This window comes from Chinchilla lanigera, unplaced genomic scaffold, assembly GCF_000276665.1.
Source record: "Chinchilla lanigera isolate Chin_1 unplaced genomic scaffold, ChiLan1.0 scaffold00002, whole genome shotgun sequence".
NCBI classification, from domain to species: domain Eukaryota; kingdom Metazoa; phylum Chordata; class Mammalia; order Rodentia; family Chinchillidae; genus Chinchilla; species Chinchilla lanigera.
The window spans coordinates 37,197,622-37,219,003 of record NW_004955403.1 but is presented as its reverse complement, the minus strand read 5'-3'; the positions used below and the strand labels follow the sequence as shown (position 1 = coordinate 37,219,003).

Genomic DNA, 21,382 nt, shown 5'->3' with positions numbered 1-21,382 from the left:
ATCATACCTCCTAGTTTTTACTCACTCTTTCAGGTTCTTACACTAGTGAGACAATATGTTACTTACATATGCAGGTCTGATTTATTTCACTTATTAGTATGGTCTCTAGTTGTGACCATTTACCTACAAAAGCCTCGAGTTTATCTTTCTTTATCTTTCCCCATTTTAAAATTATTGTTAGTTACTATTCTTAGCTCATGTTTATGACATATAATGTTCACATTTGTTGCAGTTATTAGATATCTGTACCTGGCATATCTTAATGCTTCGTACTTCTCCCTTCCCCTCCCCTTCTCTCTTCCTATAAGGAATTTTACAAAATATTTTTGGCTTTGACTACAAATTACCACATAAAATCTGGTATAAATTTTCCCCTTGTGGTGTCAGAACATTTTAGGTTTTCAGACTAAACTGTTTAACCTGCAGTATCAGTTGTATGATATGGCATTATTTAATGTATCTACTAGTTCAGATGTCCATTCTGATACAAGTTTATAGGACCTAGAAAGAACTAAATTAACCCCAGACACTTTATAAGGAAAAAGAAATAAGGTTCTTACCAAAAACTAGACAAAGTTTTTAATCAGAACAAATCTGTGTGTGTTTGTAGAGTGAAGCAGTGTAAGAAATCAACACTATACAAAATAGCACCTAAAAGCACTGTGTCAGCTTCCCCATTGCTGGGGCAAAATATCTGACACCCACACTTTAAAGGAGAGTTTTATTTTAGATCGGGTTTCAGTGGGCTCAGTCCATGGTAGAATGTCCTAGTGGAGCAAAGCTGTTCATATCACAGTAGGCAGGAAGCAGACAACAATGGGAGAAGCTAGGGATAAAAACACACCCTTCTAGGTCACACCTAAGTCCAACCACACTCAACCTCCTAACAGCACATTTGCAGCCATGAACTCATCAATGAATTAATCTATTGATGAGTACAGCACCCCTACAATCCAATCACATTCTAAAAGCCACACCTCTGAATGCATAAGACTCTGGGAGACATTTCAGATCCCAACTACACAAGCACCTGCAGTAACATGTGCTTTAAGCAGAGGCAATCTTAGCACACACTTTTAAACAAGATTCTCACCAAGTCATAAACACAAAAGCTCTTCAGTTTAAAAGAAGTACCAAAACACCTAAGGTATCCTGTAGAAATAAATTCAATGCTTCACTATTTGTCAAATATTTAAATGTATACACGACCAAGTATATGGTGGCACACACCTGTAATCCCACCTACTCAGGAGACCAAGGCACGTGGATCACAAGTTCAAGACCAATCTCGGCAAGACTCTACCTCAAAATTTAAAAGAAAAGGGGTAAGGGTAGGGGATGGAGCTCAGTGTTATAGTTGAGATTTAAAATATTCCTGTAAAGTCTCATGTATTTAGAAGTGGGGCTTTTGGAAGGTAAATTGGATCAAGGGGACACTGCATTCATCAGCAGATTAAGCCACTGATGAGTTCATGATTGAGTGTTCTGGTTGGAGGTGGGTCACTGGGGCCTCGTTTGGAAGGGAGTGCTCTTGTGCTCCCATCCTTCCTTCTCTCTGCTGCCTGCCTACTGCAGTTGCACAGTTTTCCTCTTTCACACTCTTCCATCACGCTGCGTCTGCCTTGGAGCCAGTCAGGCATGACTGAGATCCTCTGACAGAATAAGCCAATTAAACCTCTCCTCCTTTAAGTTGTGGGTGTCAGGTATTTTGGCTCAGCAATGAAGAAAGTTCACTTATATACTACTACACTCAAGTGAGTGTTCCCTGTGTCCAATCCCTAGTACTGCAAAATAAAAAGCACGTATTCCCTTTGAACCCTGGTGGTTCCATCCCAGGATTATATTCATATACTTGCAAATGTGCAAAATCAATTATATACAAGCATTGTCATGGTATCAGTAGCTGTAATAGAAAATAAGAGACAACCTAAATGCTATTAAGAAGCAATAGATTAAATAAGGCACACCCCCAAAACAAACCTTATTATGATATACCTAATTTAAAACAGAAATTATTGTCTTAAGCCATTAAAAGTGATGTAGCAACCACAAAATATCAAATATTTCTTTTTCTACTTATATGAAATGTCCAGAATAGGAAAATGTATGCAGATAAGGTAGTTTAGCACTTGCTAAAAGCTGGGAATATTAGAGAGAAATGGGGAGTGAATAATAACGGGTAGGGGATATCCTCTAGGATTATGAAAATGTCCTAAGATTTATGGTGGAAATGCTGAAGAATTCTGTGATGACATTAACCTACATACATTTTATTTTTTGGTACTGGAAATCAAACTCAGGACCGTGCACTTGCCAGGCAGGCACTGTGCCACTGAGCTATATCCCCGGCTCAACTTTTAATGAGTGAAATATATGGTGTATGTGAATTATGTTTCCATAAAGCTGTTATTTTAAAAAATTAATTAGTTCTACTTGGAGTGATATGGACTCATCTCTAAGATACATTGTTCTATGAATAAAGGAAAGTACAGAACTTTGTACATAGTATGATGCATTTGTATTCTCATACACACACATACCTTATGACTTATATTTGAAATACAGATGAAACTAGCTAATTTTAAAGAAAGAACTGGGTGTCAAGAGAAGACATTTTTCATTCTACATCTTTTTATACTTCTGAATTTTGTAAAATATGTACATATTAGCTATTTAAAATACATATATGTTTAAAGTAACATATCCATTAAAGGTTCAATTTATCAAATATTCTATTTCCCATATTCAATATTTTCCAATCAGTAAGATTTATCTATTTGAGAAGTGTATTTTATATTTAAAGCTGAGAAACTATTGATCTTTAAAAACAGTCAAGAATATCAGGCATTGAATGATAGCCTAGTTTATCTTCTTATTCCTTGATTTTCATGTTATAATTTGCTTTTTAATTATTTTCCTACTGATCAGAACCTCTGTTTGAAGGTGATCAAGAAAACTGACATAAAAAGAAACAACTGGTAAACTATAATGTTTGTCAACTGTTAATAGATGTGGTAAAAATCTGGTTGAAATTGCTATCTAAAATAAATAAGTAATCCATAGAATTAATTTCATTCTACTATTTCAATTTCTACTTTGCTTCTGAGTCAACAAAGCATATTCAATATAATATTATATATTCAATATAAAGGCTGCCCTACTAAGGTGTCACATTTTTAACAATAGGTTTTAACCGATAGTATAAACTGTACTTTCTATGCTATGGCACATTTCCATTAATACCTTTAAAATTTCTCCTCTGTATACAAACCAGATTCCCACCATGTAGCCCATTGCTTTGACAACTAGTTCATTCTCGACAAAATTAAACATTTCTTCCCCAGCTACAGTGTCACCTATTTTTTACATTCATCACATGACACTGTAGTTATTTATTTACATGTCTGTGTTCCCACTATGCCTAGCTCCTTGTAGTGGAAACAGCTCATTTCATTACATTCATTCTATAACTTCAGCACCTAACACAGTCCCTGCACATAAAAAGACTCTGGGAAGTTCGCTGCATGCGTTCTTGAGATTAGAAACACTTGCAGTTTCCTATTCGGTTTTTAAATTATCATGAACCAGAATTAATTCTTCATTACTCACACTACTCCAATCCTAAAAAGAGAAGCAAATATATACAATTCCAAACTTCAAGTAATTATCCCATAGAGGGTTAATGCAAGCAAATAAAATCAATCAGATTGTACAAAACATGCTCACATAGAAAGCAATGCCAAGGGGCTGGGGATTTAGCTCAGCGGCAAAAGCGCCTGCCTGGCAAGCACAAGGTCGTGAGTTCGGTTCCCGGTACCGGAGAAAAACCGGAAAAAAAAAAAAAAAGCAACACCAAGGTAATGACAGTGCGGCTTCTGCATATTTTTCTTTCTTCTTCTAAAAGTGAGTGTACTTAAACTATAGACATCTGTCATAGTTATCAAATGTTCCTGGAGCTGAAATGTTTAATTTAGTTAGTCTCTGTACCTAAATAATGAATTGGGACAAGGGTCCATTATAGAGCAAAAAGGGTTAACTGGATGTTTCAATAAATCCCTGATAGTAGCCAGGTGTGGTGGCACACACCTGTAATCCCAGCACTCGGGAGGGTGAGGCAGGAGGATCACCATGAGTTTGAGGCCAGCCCAGGCTACATAAGTGAGTTCAAGACCACCCTGAACTACAAAGCAAGACCCTGTCTGAAAAAAATAAAAATAAATCCCTGATACCTGCTGGCTTAACATCAGTGCCAGATAAAACACCAAGAGTCCCAGGGGGAACCATCAGCGACCTGAAAGGGAAAGGTAGCAAAGGTCTACTGCAGCTAACTCTTGCAAACAACCACTAAGCCAAAGTCAGTTACCCTTTCTTTACATAACCGTAGGTGGTTAATTCTTAAACACCTACTACAGTAAGATGGACATTACACAGCCGACTGGCAGAGATACGTGAAAACATTCATTTCATTCAGAAGTCAAGTAAATACGTAGCAGATTTCTTGCACACTAGCTAATGAGTGATAATGTAGATTTGAGTTTTAGCACCTTTTTATTACTGTCTTCAACAGTCCAAGCAATTTTATCAGCTAGTAATTCAGCAGAACACCATAAAGGTAAAAATCAGAAAGCTGAAAAGCTCTGGAGAGGTTAGATAGGCCATAGTAGAAAAAAGGATGAAAAGACCTAAATGTGGTACTGACTAGAAAGAAAATTTCAGGGGACATTACTTGTAAGCTCACCGTAACCTAGCTGTGTAACCTTAGGTAACTCACTCTGAATCCTAAGTCTTAGTTTTCTAAACTGTAAAAATGGCTGGAGGGGCTGGGGATTTAGCTCAGCAGCACAGCGCCTGCTTCGAAAGTGCAAGGTCATGAGTTCAATTCTCAGTACCAGAAAAAACAAAAAAAATAGAAAAAACTGGCTGGAATATTTGATCTCTATGATCCTCTTTAAATTACCCCATAATTAGTGCAAAATTTAGGAATAACGATTTTACATAAAAAGTGGTATACATGGCATTTTTTTCTTATCACCAGTTCATTACTTGATTCTTTTCACAATCATTTTAGGACCATTCCACCAAGATGTCAGAGATACAAATTATGAGGCAAATTCATAGCTTCTTTCTCTATAAAACAAAAGTCATAATCAATAAAGTTATTTTAATACAAAAGTTTAACTGACCTGGTGCAACTACATTCACTCTAATTTTCTTTCTTGCCACCTCTTTAGCAAGTGCACGGGAAAATCCAACCAATCCTCCTTTACTGGCACTGTACACGGACTGGCCAGAATTCCCCTTTAAACCAACGATACTGCCTAGAAGAAAAACAGGAAGTAAGTAAATTCAAACCAAGGAATGGTTACTTGGAAATTCAGATAATTTATAGTGAACAAGAGAGGTACAAAAAAAAAAAAGTACAAGCCATTTCATCTTATCCTATGCTAACATTAGCAATTGTAATTATTGTCATTTGAGTAGTGAAACTTAAAAGGCCAAGTCTATGCCACACTCATACAGAAAACAGGATAGGGAAGAAGCTGATATAAAACTACAAGGACCAGCAGGAGGCTTTCAAATTGATCTCTTGAGCCGGGGATATAGCTCAGCAGCACAAGCGCCTCCCTGGCAAGCACAAGGTCCTGAGTTTGATTCCCGGTACTCACAGAAAAAAAAAATTTGATCTCTTAAGTGAAAAGATCCATTCTAAGCCCTAGTAAGTCAGAAAATGAAAAGTCTGTAGCATATAAAGAAAATCAGCAAAAAGAAGTTAAAGCCACAAAGGCAGATTAATATTATTATTCTATAGCCAAATACATAAGGAAATACTTCTACCAAAAAAAATCCATTCGAAGATAAATCTCGCTAAATTGCCAATTCAAATATCAACTATATACAAATAATTCCTTATGATATAAAAATTAAACAAGAACCTCTTGAAATTTTAAAGAGAATTAAAAAATATCAAAATAACAACAACATAGACAAAAACAAAACAACACAAAAACAATAAAAATGATACAGGGTTTCAAAACGATAGGAACTAACAGTGGTTGTGATATTACATATTGTTATCTTCAATGAAGTTGCTCAGATTACCAGATGTAAGAATGCAAGACTGATCAAACCACTAAAGATAATAAAAAATAATATAAAAAAATTAGAAACGATACAGAGCTTCACTAAACAAGATGGTAGGAATTGTTATCTTGTATATTATTGTCTTCAAATTAGTTGTTCAGATTACCAGATATAAACATGAAAAATTGATCAAAAAGATTTTAAGCATTAACTGTTCCTTTCAATAAACCAATAAACATCAGCAGTACAATCATCTCAGCTATCCTTCTACATACATATATATTTTTTTTCCTTCTTTCTTTCTTTCCCTCATCCTAGTTGTTCCTTCCCTTTGAGCAATTTCTTTCCCTTTCACAAGATCTATTGTACCTTTTGGGTTTTATTTACTCTTTCAGGAAGAATCTCATGAAATTTTTAAAGTAATTTTACTTTTAAAAAAATTCTACTTTTCCTATTATAACCAATAACTCTAATATTAAAATAGTTAAATAATATTAAAATATAACTCTAATATTAAAATAGTTACATTATACAGTTATGTATCATGACTGAAAGAATATACTCATGCACACCTCATTAGGTGATTTTACAGTTGGTTAAATATATAGCCTATTCCTCTGAGACTATACACCTGAATAGCATATTACTGTATTGAATACCACAGGCAATTGTAAAGCAGTAAGTATTTGTGTATCTAAAGATAGAAAAGATACAGTAAAACTACTAGGCAATGGAAACTTTCCCCTATGTTATAATTTATAATCAAATGTGGTCCCTCATCAATTGAAACATTAGGTGGCACATAACTTTATATTGTACGCCAGTTAATGACAAAAGAAGAGTACTATGAAGCGTGCAAAGAAAAGATAGTAGACCAAGAAAATACAGATGGACAGACAAAGGGCTATACAGGAGAAAAGAAATACACAGAGACCAAAAAAAATGAAAAGGGGGAAGAGGAAAGGAGAGAGGGAGGGATGAAAGGAAGGAGAGGAAGGGCAGGAGAGAGAGAAACAGAGAAGAGAGAGAAGAGAGACACACAGAGTAACAGGCATGGAAGAAAGGCCAAAGAGGAAAGTTTAATAGCTTTGGTTCCTACCACACACTATCATCCATCTGGTCAAAAAGTGGCAACTTTGGAAATATAGTAGCTCTTCTGTAGTGAGAGTCTCTTAATTCACTCTAAAAGCATTACTTTTTGTAATAAAAAGAAGTTTCACATACATCGGAAGGACTTCCACTTTTGAAATAGACCTACAAAGGGGGCATTTTAGAGTTAAACAAATGTATTCCACATTATCAAGTGATAGATACGTCCGTGTTCTTAAAAGAACCCAAAGTCGTCTTCTGTGTCAGAAGACAAAGGTCTGCTCATTCACTAATTCCTTGGAGAAAACAGCCCTTCGAAAGCCTCATTTACTTGATGGAGCAGCACCCCCTTTTTGTGGCCTTTGAAGGTATCACCACTTCAAAGTAAAAAGCAGGTGGTATGCTATTTTCAAATTACAAAACTGAAATAAAATTTCAAGTCATTTTGCACTGTAAATTCTATCAGCATATACTGCATAGTGTATCTTCCCTGTGTTTCAGATGAACTGAAGACTAGAGGTTACTTACATCTATTCTAAAACTACTGAAATTTACGGGCTGGGGATTTAGCTCAGCGGCAAAAGTGCCTGCCTGGCAAGCGCAAGGCGTGAGTTCGGTTCCCGGAAAAAACTACTGAAAATTATTAACTTCCTTTAAGCTTCTGCACTAGAGCTATCAGTGACCTACCCAACTACTATGATTATTTAGCCCCTAGTTCCTACAGTTCAGTTTTGTCAATATTTTAAAATTAGGTTTCACATAAAAATTAGGATGTCCAATTTCTGTTGAGAAATAAAAACTGCTGACAAAAATGGACCAGATTGAAGCATAGTAATTATCTACTGGATCTGAGCAGTGATGGCCTCCACCACTCCCTATGGCCTCTGGTCACAGAACCCAGACAGTTTTTGTCATTTGGTTTCAACTCTCACTTTTCTAATACTTGGTAATGGCACTCATTGAACACCTGCCTGATCCCTACAGGGATGTGAATTAGAGATTCCTCTTTTACCCACTGATCAGGTAATTAAAACCTTTTCCCACAGATCATACACAGGTAAACTGCATCTCAGATTCACAAGTGAAGTCACAAATTAGTGGATTAAATACTTTTATGGTGGACTGAGATAATTATAAATCCACAATAGTGAAACTTACCCACATTAACAATAGACCCTCCCTGTTGTTGAATCATAGTCCTCATGGCAGCTTTACATGTCAGCATGGAACCCAAGAGGTTAGTATGAAGCTGAGATACCATATCTTCAGTTTTTGTTCTTACTAAAAGGTTATCTCTACAAAAAGACACAGCATGTAAATTAATAAGATAAAACAAACAAAAACAAAAAAAGGTCAAGACATACAAGACATATGTAGCATTTTGAATGAAAGCGAAGTATAAGAAGTGCTTTATATCTGAACTAGAATACCTGGAAAGCTCTACTTTGAACTTGGCAGAAAGCCACTAAAAAAACAGCTGATGAGCCAGAAAGAATCCACTTCAAAGGCAGTTCCTGCTTCCCATCAGCTACAGTAGCAGATATTCCTGTGAAAAGTAGTACCTGTGGAGCCAAAATACTTGGAATGGTTTGAGTAACTGCCTACTAATCCCTGTTAAGTATGACAATGAGTATGTTATTCTAAATATGTTCTTCAAAATTCATCTTTTAAAAAGAAGAATACCCACCCTATGACTCCATTAGTTATCAAGTTCATATACTGGCAAAGCATATGGTAAAAGAACCCAAAACAGTCGATAGTGATGAGAAAGTATTAATGGAAAACAACTTAAGCTCATCTTCAGAAGTGCTAGAAATGTTCTATAGCTCAATAATGGTGATGATTACAATGTTAAAAAAATTTATCAAACTGGACATGTCTCAATATAAAAGAAAAGAATGTATGAATTGACAAAGCTTTTGTTTGCTTATTTGCTTGTTTGTAGTACTAAGGATTGAACACAAGGCCTGAACCCAAGGCCTGGCATATGCTGGGCAAGTGTTCTACCACTGAGCTACATTCCCTGTCTTTTCCAAATGTTGATACAGGGTCTAAGTTGCTCAGGATGGCCTCAGACTTTCAATCCTGCTTCAGCCTCCCAAGTAGCTGGAATTTCAGCCTTGTGCTGCCACACGCGGTTCTACAAAGTTTTAAAATGTGTACTTTTTCTTTCAATTAGAAATAAAACAATATATTAACTTATAATAAGCAAAGGCCTACTAAGGGGAAAAAGTTCTTTTAAAAAACAGACATTAAGCGCCTGCCTGGCAAGCGCAAGGTCGTGAGTTCGGTTCCCGGTACCGGAGAAAAAACAGACATTAGAAATTTACTTAAATCTGTGACCAACCTGTTAATACCAGCTGCATTTACCAAGAAATTTACTTGACCTAAATGTTTCTCCATCTCTTCAAATGTATTTTGAACATCATGTTCTTTAGCAACGTCACAGCTAAAAGCCACATGATTTCCTGCAAAAAAACAAAGTTAAATCAGAATTAGGTATAAATTTTCACTTGAATTTTCTCAACACATATTTGTAAGCATCTACTATGTAGCATGCTTGTGCTAAATCCAGAAATATCAAGTAAGGGTGCCATAGGTTTCTGTCCTTGTGGATTTGTCTAATGAAACTGGGATGGGGCTAAGTGGAGAACAGAGGTAAAGCAGTACTATTACAGAAAGTTAATTTTTAGGCATTTGGGGCTTTTACTGGTTACAGCAATGAATGCTTGTAGTCCCAGCTACTCAGGAGGCAGAGGCAGGAGGATCACTTGAGTCCAGGAGTTCAAGGCTAGCCTGGGTAGCACAAGACCTCAACTCTTTAAAATTTGAAAATAAAAAATAAAACTTTGGCCAGGTACAGTGGCATGAGACTGTAAACCAAGTGAATAGTGCTTTGCAAGATTAGTATTTATAGATTTGACACTGAACTCATGCTACCCAGTTCACTAGTCCTCCGGGTTTTGTATTCCTTTTTTGAAATTTATGTCTAATTCTTTTAGGTTGAATTGGTTTCTTTGGCCCTGAGAACAAGTCCCAGGGTTTCTTCTTATTATTCTTTTTTATGCCCTACCAATACAGAACTGCACAAATATTATAACTATTTTTCAAGCCTGAAAAGGAGAGATGAGACAACACAGGAACTAGCTTTTTCTTAAGTTTTAACAACTACAAACCATTGACTGGGTTGTAACTTTTTATTGAAAGCAACTATTATCAGTCAAAAATGTCTGCTTTTAAAAAAAGTTTAAGTACAAAATTATATTTCAAAGAAAATAAAGTATTACTTTTCTCAACCTATGATATAGTTATGTCTAAATAAACCTATCAAAAGGTGAAAATATCGGAGACTGAAAATGTACTTAACACACCCTACCTGCCAAATAGGTGGCTTAGTGAAACACTACACTACACAGTGTCAGTGGTCTCCCCTCTGGATTGCCTCCCTGGCTGGGAGCTAGAGCTTGCTGCCACTGTTTAGCATCCAGAGTATGACACCACAAATCACAAGCTCGGGAAAAGATCTAAATTCAAATTTGATGCATGGTTTGTACTGAATGCATATTTCTCTCACACCATCACAATGTCAAATTATTGGTAAATCGGTTGCACCTATTCTAAAATGTAGAATGTTTAAGAAGCTAAAACGACTATTTTCTGCTCGACTTTGCCAAATATGTTTACACTAACATTATGCCTTTAAGCCTTTGCAAACCGTACTGTCAGCTGGGAAATCACACTTGGCTAATGAAAACTATCACTCAGAGAACACAAGATTGAAAGAATGAAATGCCCAGTGTCTCATGCTTAGCTTTCACCTGAAGACTTGCTGGTTTACCCTTTAAAACTCAACCAATGGTTTTAATCTGGCCCAGCAAACCCAGGCTCAGGGTGACTCAGGAAGGAAGAAATTTTCCCTCCCCTGTCAGAATGGCAATAAATATGGCTGTAAGAAACATTCACTGAAATTCTCCAGCTTTTACTTGTACAGAGCCCAGGATTTTCCCAGCTACAGAAACAATGAGGATAAACTGATACCAACCCAACCAAGGACGTAATTGTAAAAGTAACCTCCACAAGATACAATCTCAGGGCTCTATTTCTGTCTCCTTGATAAGTGACTTATATTGTTCTCCATTTGAATAATTAAACAAATAGCATCATCTTAATATCTTTCAAAGGTCTTATTTCTTCTTACCATCAACAGTCTTCAATTTGCAAAAAAAATCCATTACCGAGAAGCCTAAATGCAGTAAGAAGGATCTGGCTAATCAAATTTGAATTTATTTATAAAATTCACCAAAACTAATTAATGTTATTGAAGTGCTTCATGGATGTAGTAAAGCAAGCCAAATGCACCTCTAAACGAGCAGGTGCTCAAAAGGGCTTGTCTTCCAAACTGTGTTCACACAGGGGCAGCACTGCCCCCAGCAAAACTGCACAGCCCTTCCTGCCTGCCACGCCTACCTTTCCCGCCCAAACTCCTCTGCGCCCAGCCCTGCACCCGGGCGCCCGGAAACAGAAGTGAACCCTGGCGTGCCTATCTCCTGTAAGATGCCAGAGCAAAGCAGCTCCTCCGGGTCAGCACCGGCCGCAGGGAGGCGGGTGGTTACCGGAGTAGGGGGCGCTCACAGGACTGCGATGACAGGGACACCCCAAGTACTCGGCCCTTGGCTGTTGCGGTGCTGAACGGGGTGCGGGCTGCGGGTGGAGAGGTGCACCCCACAAGCCCCTCTACGCCCCGGACGCAGCGCTAAGCCTCGGGTCGTGCAGGCGAGACCCACTCGCTTCACACAGGGGGAAATCCACAGTCGGGGCGCAGCCACCCCGCCGGACAACGCCCTTCGGTACCTACCGCCGAGCTCGGCGGCGGCGGCTCTGGCCACTTCCAGGTTTCTGGCGACGATCGCCAATCGGTAGCCTTTCTGGGCCATTAACTGCGCTACCGCCCTGCCGATACCCCGGGAGCCCCCAAAAATAGCACACACTTTGTTCATTTTGGACCCGAGAGTCGCAAAGTCAGAGGCAGCAGAGCTGGGAGTGGCAGCCCCCTCCCAAGTACCCTGGACTTTTAAACAACCGCGGTTTCAAGCAGAAACTCGAATCGCTACGAAGAGCCCGCACGGACCCCTTCCCCCTGCTGCCGGACTGGCCCCTGCGGCCGCGAGGCGTGGGCGTCCCCGCGCCGACGTCAGCACGCACGGATCTGCGTCATACGCGCGCTGACGTCAGCACGTACGGGCTCTGCCTGGGCGTCGGCCCCGTAACACAATGGCCTGGGGCGGGGGTTGGTGCAAGCTGGAACCTGTAGTCTCCACTCAGGCGAGCAAGAGGCGTGGGCGCAGCTCAGTGGGAGACGTACTTGGCCTCCCTGGAGAATTACACCCAGAGGACCAGTCTTCCCGTTTGCTCAGAGATAACAGGGTTGTCAAGATACTGGACTTTCCCTGGCAACCCGTAGTTGATCGTGGTAGTTAGCATCCAAAATGTACACTATTGGGCGTAGTGTGTCAGAGCTCCAGGCATACTTTTCACCTAGGTTTGCTCATTGGCTAGGCTGCAGACCTGATGGCTTGCCTGTTGAAGAAGTGGCCCCCAAATATCAGACTTGCACCAAAGATCTACCAGTCCCTCCCCGCCTCAGCTGCAGGCATTACCATTCATCTCCGGCGGTGCTGTGAAGATGAATTACCTGTCCGATAACATCATATAGAAAGTGCTCAAGAAATACCTGAATGACTTACAGTCTTCATTCTGAATGAATGAAATAACCTTAAACTGCTATAGACAAAAATGGATTCCTGCATTTCTACACACTGATGTACTGAGTGCTTTGAGAATTAATGAGCTTTTTAAAAAGTGAATATTTGCTTTCGTTACAGTGCCAAAGGAAACATTTCCTGAGACACTATTATTGCACTAAATGATTCAGAAAAGTATAAGCCACAGTCCGTCTAAAAAATATACAATTTGGGACAAAAGACTAATACACAGGAAATTCTTATTTAGTAAAGCACAAAATTACATTAACACAAGAATACAGGAATAATTGGTCAATAGGAGTGAAAGAGTGAGCCGTACATAGTGGCACACACCTGTGATCCCAGCTACTTGAGAGACTAAGGCAGAAAAAATATCCAAGTTCAAGGCTACTGGACAACTTAGCGAGCAACTTGGTGAGATGCTGTCTCCAAATGAAAAGGACAGGATTGCTGAGGGCTGACGGTGTGCTTAGCAGTAGAGTGCCTGCTATCATGTGTGAAACCCTGGGTTCAATCTCCATGGGGGGGGCAAGGGTCAGGGAAAATCTGGATTTGAAGATTGGATGAGGTTTGAAACAAAGGAAATGCAAAAGGACTATAAGCAAGTTGAATATTATACATTTGCTTTCTATTTCACCTAAATCCAAAAGAAATTTGAAGTGGCTTTCAAAATACATGAGCAAATTATTTTAAAAAGCAAAAAAAAGAAAAATCACCCCAACTGCCCCAAGGCCAGAACAATAAAATGAGGTCAGTGGAAAAGTTAATCCAAATAAAATCATGCTGTAAGAATCTATGTAGGGCTGGGAATGTAGTTTAGTAGTAGAGAACTTCCAAACATGTGTGAGGTCATGGATTGGATCCCCAGCACTGCAAAGGCAAACAAAGGAACAGAAAGAATCTAGTCAGTATTAAAGAAGAGGCTGTGTGAGTTTCCTAGCTGTCAAAGCAACAAATGAAATAAAATTAATTCTGTGTAATAATTTCCATAAGAAATATATATGTCTTGCTTGTGTGGCAAAGACCTCTGAGCAAAATGCCTTCCTCGTAGATTCTCCTAAAGGGCACAGAGAGAAGCATAATAGACAGTGCTCTCCATGAGAAATGGGGGGAAAAAAAGACTGTAAGGCTATTTTACAGCATTTATTTTACTTTATTAACAGCAACTACAATAGGAAGTTAAACAATGGAAGCAAACATTCAGACTCCAGAATATCCTGCTATCTCTGAAAGAATGAAGAAATAAGCCAGTTACAGAAAAATTGGGATGGTGCTGTGTTATAGTAGGCTTTAAAGCTATAAGCAGGCATTAAACCAGAGGGCTCTGTAAACTTTTAACTAAAAAAAAAAACTACATTTAAGAACCGTAAGTTTAGAAGCACTATCAGGGTAAATTATACCTAATTGTTCTAAGTCCCTCTCTCACTGTACACCCATATACAACCTTGGGAAAGGAAAACTGTTTTAGACAAATTACCAATACTGTACCAACATCAGCCTAAATGCCAATGATATTCCTAGCATCCAGCATCTTAGGGTAAAGCAGAGAGGTTCAAATTTGGGGCACAGTGCTGGCCATTTTATAGGGGAAAAGTTGCATTCTTCCACACACTGTTATTTTAACAAAGCAATATGATTTTTAGATGTGTGCCATCTGTCACAAAGATCATTAACACATGGTCTGAGGTGACATTCCACATTCTCAAAACCTGCCAAGTTTTCTCACTGTGTGTGCACAGTAAATGGATAGATTGAGCTTTTCCTTCAACACATATATCAGTTTAAACCCCAAGGCTTTGGTCCCTCTTAGTACAATATCATTACCATCCTGGGTGTGAATACACCTATAATAACATATCAACCCTTAGCAGCGAAGGTTATTGGCAGGGGAAGTTTCTCCCTGACCCCCTGAGAGTGAAGCAAGCATCTGTAAATTAAACTGTGTCTCCCTGACCTAGCAGGACACTAAAGAAAGCCACTAGATGGTCCATCTCTAGTCTTTTCTTCTCACTTACTGTGTCACTTTTGTAGTAATACCTGACCATACTTTACACATTTGTTTGATTTAAACTCACACAGGATATGTTTTCTCTTGGCTGTAATGATCAAGGGGAAACATTCTTTATGTATGAGGACTGTTAAACAAATGTAAATATACTTTGTATATTTCTGTGATTACAAAGGAATATCATTGACTTGCCAAAAACTTAGGAAAAGCAAACTTTTTAAAGCAAACAAAAATTAATTGAAAGCATTGTATACCTTACGTGGACAGCATGCTTTGGAAATTATATCTCAATGGAGCTGAGGGGTTTTTTAATTGGAGAACTTGTTGTGTGAAATTTCAACTAATTGTGGAAGAGTTGTACCTTTCATGGATATTTTTATCCTAATCTAAGATTTGCAATGCCAGGTTTCAAGTATAAGAAATACAAGAAAATTCATTTGTCAGATATTCATAATTATGATTTAATATTTATTAAAAATTAATAGCTATGATTTAATATTTATTGAGAATGTTCTTTGCACAGCACACTGTACTAAATGCATCCACTTGGCAGGTCCATAATTGAACTATCACCTTCCCTGCCAGACATTCCATCTCCCAGGATTCTTTGGGCAGCGATGAATAATCTGATTTACCCAGACTGTGTTCCAGTACAGCCCAGGCTCTTATTTCAAGAAGAGAGATGAGAAAGCTGCCTCACTGTGGCTGCAGAGATAACTTTTGCGATTAAAAAGCAAAGTTGATCATATTGGCATTCTTCTATCCAATCTGCAGGATAATCTAAATTGTAAGGAATGTACTTATTGTCATTTACAAAAAAACTTATTTACTTTTGAGCAGCCAAAAAAAAGTGACCCCTGAAAACTTTTATTTTGCTGAACTGGCATTCATCCCTAAGAGGTTGCCTACAGAGACCTCAACTGAATACCATCCTCACACACTCACCCTTCTGAGGCCCCACCTTTGAGTTTATTCCTGCCTTGTCACACACCGAATGTCTAATAAGTGATGACTTCCTGCTGCTTCTCCTTCCTAAATCTCAAGCTGGCCACACCCTCTCCTTAAAGTCTGTTGTCACCTTTGTTCACTCTGGGGTCTAAATGACTGGTGCATCTGCCCTACACTCCTCAGGAGCCACCCTCAACCGCACACCACAGAGCTACTTCTGAAGTACAAGTCTGATCTTATTAATCTCTGTATAAACCCCTAAAGAGCTTCCCAATGACCACAGACTGAAACGGGGTCCTCCCTGGTCAAGTTACCTCTCCAGTATCCTCTTCTATAACCTTCCCTCACTGCCACTGCTGTGCTCACCCAGATTATCCACAGTCCTACATTCTTCACTCTACAAAGTACTTGCAACTCCCTGCTGCGACATGCTTTCATACTGCCAAGCTTTCCCAAATATTGTCTTCTCAACCTGTAACACTGCCCCTCCAGGTGACGAAGATTTATTGCCCAAGACACGGGTCAAACGTCCCTTGCAATGGAATCGCTTCCTAATCCACTGAAGGACACGCCTAAGCTTCCCTTCATCCCTCCCCTGACCTTGTATGGACCTGCAAGTCTATTTCATGGAGAGATCTTGACTTCCAAGTGCAGAGAACTTTAGGAAGAAAGTAAATGGACTTGCAAGGATCTGGGAACCTAACAAATTAAATAAAAAACTTTGTGTCCATTTCAAAGCCACCTCTTTCATTTGGGTTTTCCAAGGAAAACTTTTACCTAGAAAGGTAAAGAACTTTAGGTACTGAGTTGTGAACTCTTTGAATACAAAAATTATCACATTAGTTTTTATTTTCTTAATTGTAGCCCAGTTCCTAGGGCTTGTGAGTGCTGAATTAATTAGTGGATGAATAAGTATGTGAATGAAATAACTCATTCAAAAAGAATGTATTGCTATAGGCAAGAACCAGAGTTGGATACAGCTACAATTATGGTAGACCTGGCTCCTGCATTCATGAGGAAAGTAGTTTGGCAAGAAAGACAGACATTAAACAATTAATCATGCAATTGCTGTTTAATTATAAAGGTGAGGAGACGTTCAAGGAAGTACGGACTGCAAAGAGAGGATATATCTAGGGGCTGGGGTCAGAGAAGTCTTCTTTGAGGATATATTCAAAAAATGAATGATTGATACAAAGAATAATAACTACAGTAACTAACCATTAGTCCATTATAAGATTAACTAGGAGATGACATAATTTGTACATAAAGAATAAAATCCAAAAGTCTAGAAATGGACTTTCAGCAATGGAAGAAATAATTATCAAAGCTGGGCTGATATTGCTTCTAGATGAGATCACTTTGCTTGGATGAATATGTCACCAGGAGGTACCTCAGAGGAGTGTGATGCCTGACATTTTATGAAACTTTTTTCACCAACCCAAAATTTTCTATTGGTTTAAAGCCAGCTCTGAATACTTAAGATCATACCTCTCACCCAGAAGAGAGCTCAGTGTTGCTGAAATGAGCTCTAAGGTCGGCCTTAATCCCCTGATCCCAGCCTCCCCCATTCCATTTCCATCACTTTGTTTTACCGGCTTCTGTCCCCATCTGTGGTTCTGCTAGCAGTCTCCCTTGGATGTCACTTGGGTCTCAACTCACCTGCTGTGTTCCACAGACCTCAGGGGCCTTTCACTCCCTGGGCCTGCACTTCCTCACATGAACAGATTGTTTGTGAGCCCCGAGTACAGCACACAGTGCCACTGTGACAGACTCTGGCTGGCAGCCTTCACTGCACTTGGGCCTCTGCGTGTTCTGATTCCTCCAAGTCCCCCTGGGAAAACCAGGATCAATACCATGGAGCTGAACATTTGACAGTGTCCTGCAATGTAATGGCTTCTGCATTACTTTGTTGCGCCTGTATGATGGCACTGATCTCATTGTGACAGCTTTTTGTTCCTTGTCTATAGACTGCAGAGACCCAGTCTTCAGTTTGGCTTTTGATCACATAGTCATACAGGGTAGAAAACATGGGCTACACACACTTTTTAACATTAAGTACATTGGTACATTTTAGACATACAGAATGATCACAGTCATCATAGGGAATTTGTACATAACATATCTTGATTCTTTTTTTTCCCTATTCCCCTCCCCATCCTTCAACCTCTCTTCTGCTCTCTATTTACAAAAGTTTTGTTTCCATTTTTCCTTCTTTTATCATTTTTTTCTTTTCCCTTCTTTTTTTTCCCCCTCCACCTCCCTTACATAGCTCTCCCTTTGGGATTACTGTGTGCTATGGACTAAACTATGTCCCCACTCCTGAAAGATTCATATATTGAAATCCCAACCTCCAGTGCAATTGTATTTGGAGATAGGATCTCTAGGGAAGCCATTAAGGTTACACAAGGTCATGAGGATGGGGCCCTAATCCAATAGGACTGGTCTCCCTTTAAGAAGAGTGAAACATACCAGAGCATGCTGTGTGCACTTACTGTCTCCTCTGCCTGCCCCTCCTCCTCCCCTTCTCCTCTGCCTCTGTGTGCACAGAGGAAAAAGGCCATGTGAGGACTCAGCAAGAAGGTACTTGTCTGCAAGCCAGGAAGAAAGGCCTGACCAAAAAGCAACCCTGGGGACACCTTGGTCCCAAACTTGCAGCCTCCCCAGTTGTGACAAAATGAATTTCTATTGTTTAAGTCATCCAGGCTGTGACCCTTTTTATGGCAACCCTAGCAGACTAATGCAACGTGACTGCTCAGTTTCTTTCTCCACGACAACCAAGCTGCAAAAAGGCACTGCTTGATATCATTGAACCACCGATGCTTGTGTGGGTTGCGTTGGGAAGAGAAATGTTACCACGAGAACTATTCCAGAGCGAAAGCATGAAGCTTGTGCATCTCACCCTGTTCACTTGTCCATCTCTTGCAGACATCCAGATTCCTCAAAATCTCTCTTTTATTCTCTTGCCAAAGCTCACTTTCAGGGAGGACTTTGACATCACTCCCTTCTAAAAACCAAATATTGTAGCAGCATGCAACATTAAATCACTCAAGGACGGGCAAAGTTAGCAGCGAGACAAGTGTTAAGATAAGGAATGACAATCTAACAGTGAAATATCATCTAACATCCACCTATTCAACTATGCAAGTGTGCTGTGAGCCCAGGAGTATTCCCAGTACCAAATATAAAGCTCTGGGAATAAAAAGCAAAGAAGGCAATGACTTGAATTGTGGAGCCCACTTAGAAAAACAGAGAGATAGCTAGGTTATAGTGCGGTGTTAAGAGCTTTAATATAACTGTGAACACCGACACAGTGCTTTAACTGTGAACTTCCAACTCAGGCCAGACAACTGCATGCATGTGTCTATATATGTAAACATGTGTGTACAATATAAGCGCATCCATGTGATACACATTTATGAGTAGATTATAGTCATGTGTGCATTATTATAACATATGTGTGTGTATGTGTAAATATTGTGTTTGAGTTTAAAAGCAGTTAAGATAAAAGCTAATGTTCCTTGGATATTTGGACATTACATACCAAGCACACTGTTTATATGCGCTTAATCCTCACCCCAAACTATGATGTAGAAAAATATTGCTACCCTCGTGTTTGAAAGCAAGGAAACCAAGCACAGAGATATTAGATTGTCCAAGATCAGACAACCAGTAAGTGACAGAACTAGAATTTCTACCTTCGCAGTCTGGCTGCCCTGTCTGCCTGACTAACCATCACGTTATGTTGTGCTCATCTGATCATCTCAGGAGCTCTGAAAATGTACCAGGTATACATAAATTCAAATCCGGAAACAGTCTTCATACAGGTATAATTCCAGCTGAAATTCTCTGGCTGCAGGAATAGGATTCTATGAAAGCAATTTAAATACTGAGGGATTTATTGGGCATGATATCAAGCTGAAAGGCATCAAGCAAGGGCTCCGTGGGACCGGAACTGGTAACTGGGTAGCCTCCAGGAAGGAAACTGCACATCTCTCTGTCTCTGCAATACTCTCTGAGGCCACAGATGCCCCTTCTCTGCACTTCCCTCCATTCCAAATTCCTACTTTTTCCTGAAGACCCTCCCTCCTCGTGCTCATCCACATAGGGGCAGAGGTAAAGATGGCGGCCCCAGCCCCACTGGCCTCCAAGTTCAAATGGCTCAGCTCCTACTCCCTTTATTCAAGACAGACAATCTGATGGCTCATTACTCAGCTGATGAAGTAGCTCCCCACAGAACATGGTTGGTCGGGGGTCTGTGTGAGGGGGACTCAAAGATTTCAGGGGCAATTACAGCCAGGCACCCCATACTCAAACACTACTGCCCCAGGGGCTCAGAATGGAAGCAGTTATTAAAGAAAGGAGACTTGTGCTGGGCAGACACTCGACAGCAGGTCAAATAAACCCATACAAGCTTCTCCTCCCAGGTGACCTATGTTCAAACCAAGCTCTTGGACTTCGTTTGTTTGTAGGCTGTACGTATTTGTTGCAATACTGAGGACTGGGGCAGAGGAGCACTAAGCAACATTTCCCAGCCTTTTAAAAAATGTTTTCAGACAATCTCACTAAGATGACCAGACTTGTCTTGACCTAGAAACCCTTCTCCCTCAGCTTCATGAGTACCCGGAATTACTGGCATGGCTACCATGCCAGGCTGAGCTCTCACTTTAAATGCAAAAAAATTGCATTTTATCTCAACAGACCACTGCACCTCTTTCTTTTTAAAATAGCCAAGCTCAGTGCCCCATGAGACCAATAAATGCTTTGCTCTGAGCAACCAGTAGTGGGCCTCAGAACAAAAAGGAAATACGTAGTATGAAGAGAAGCCAAAATAAAGGGACAATATCTGAGGAGATACATGGCATAGGAATTTTTAAAAAATGAAACAAGCATCAGCCCTACAAGGAACAAGAATGAACATCCTCTGGGAGGTAATGTGCATTAATTTGCTTAAATTAATGAGTTGACAAGGTAAACAAATATTTATGGTGCCCTCTGTGACCTACAAGTAGAAAAATGGCTAAGATTCATCTTGGTTTTAAAAATAACACATTATCTGACACTTAATTTAAAATAAATGAATATGAAGTAGATGATACTTAACCAAAACAATGAAACTATCCTTTTCTCTTTCTATTGAATAGAGATAGAATACATTAGGTGAAACGAATTTTCACAGAAGGTGACAAACGTGAATACTTTTCACTCAGAATATAGACTCAGGGTAGTTGTTTCAGTCAAGATTTTATAAACTTATGTGAGAGTGGGCACATGGCATCATATTGAGCTCTGGATTTCAATTACCTGAGACTGATTCCTGGCTGTATCCCAAACTGTGTGATCTTGGCCAAATTAGTACATTCTTTGCATTAAAACTTCTTCATCAATATTATTCAGCCATAAAGAAGAATGATATTATGTCATTTATGGAAAATGAATGGAACTGGAGACCATTATGTTAAACAAAATAAGCCAGGATCAGAAAGTTAAATGTTAA

The 21,382-nt window shown here is 39.3% G+C and overlaps 1 protein-coding gene across 2 annotated transcripts in view; it reads right to left on the bottom strand.

The window, feature by feature from the left end:
* Cbr4 (carbonyl reductase 4) overlaps positions 1-17,530 on the bottom strand; it is a 24,941-nt gene extending 7,411 nt beyond the window's left edge. The window contains exons 1-4 of one of the 2 annotated variants that reach the window (XM_005373574.2): positions 17,481-17,530; positions 9,518-9,638; positions 8,329-8,465; positions 5,184-5,318 (exon numbers count right to left, since the gene is read on the bottom strand). In XM_005373574.2, coding sequence (XP_005373631.1) covers positions 5,184-5,318; positions 8,329-8,465; positions 9,518-9,638; positions 17,481-17,496 — 409 coding nt within the window. In that variant the 5' untranslated portion in view covers positions 17,497-17,530. Of the gene's footprint in view, positions 1-5,183; positions 5,319-8,328; positions 8,466-9,517; positions 9,639-12,025; positions 12,365-17,480 lie in introns of those variants that run through there. The other variant, XM_005373573.2, reaches the window with a different exon arrangement.
* Between the last annotated feature and the right edge of the window lie 3,852 nt (positions 17,531-21,382).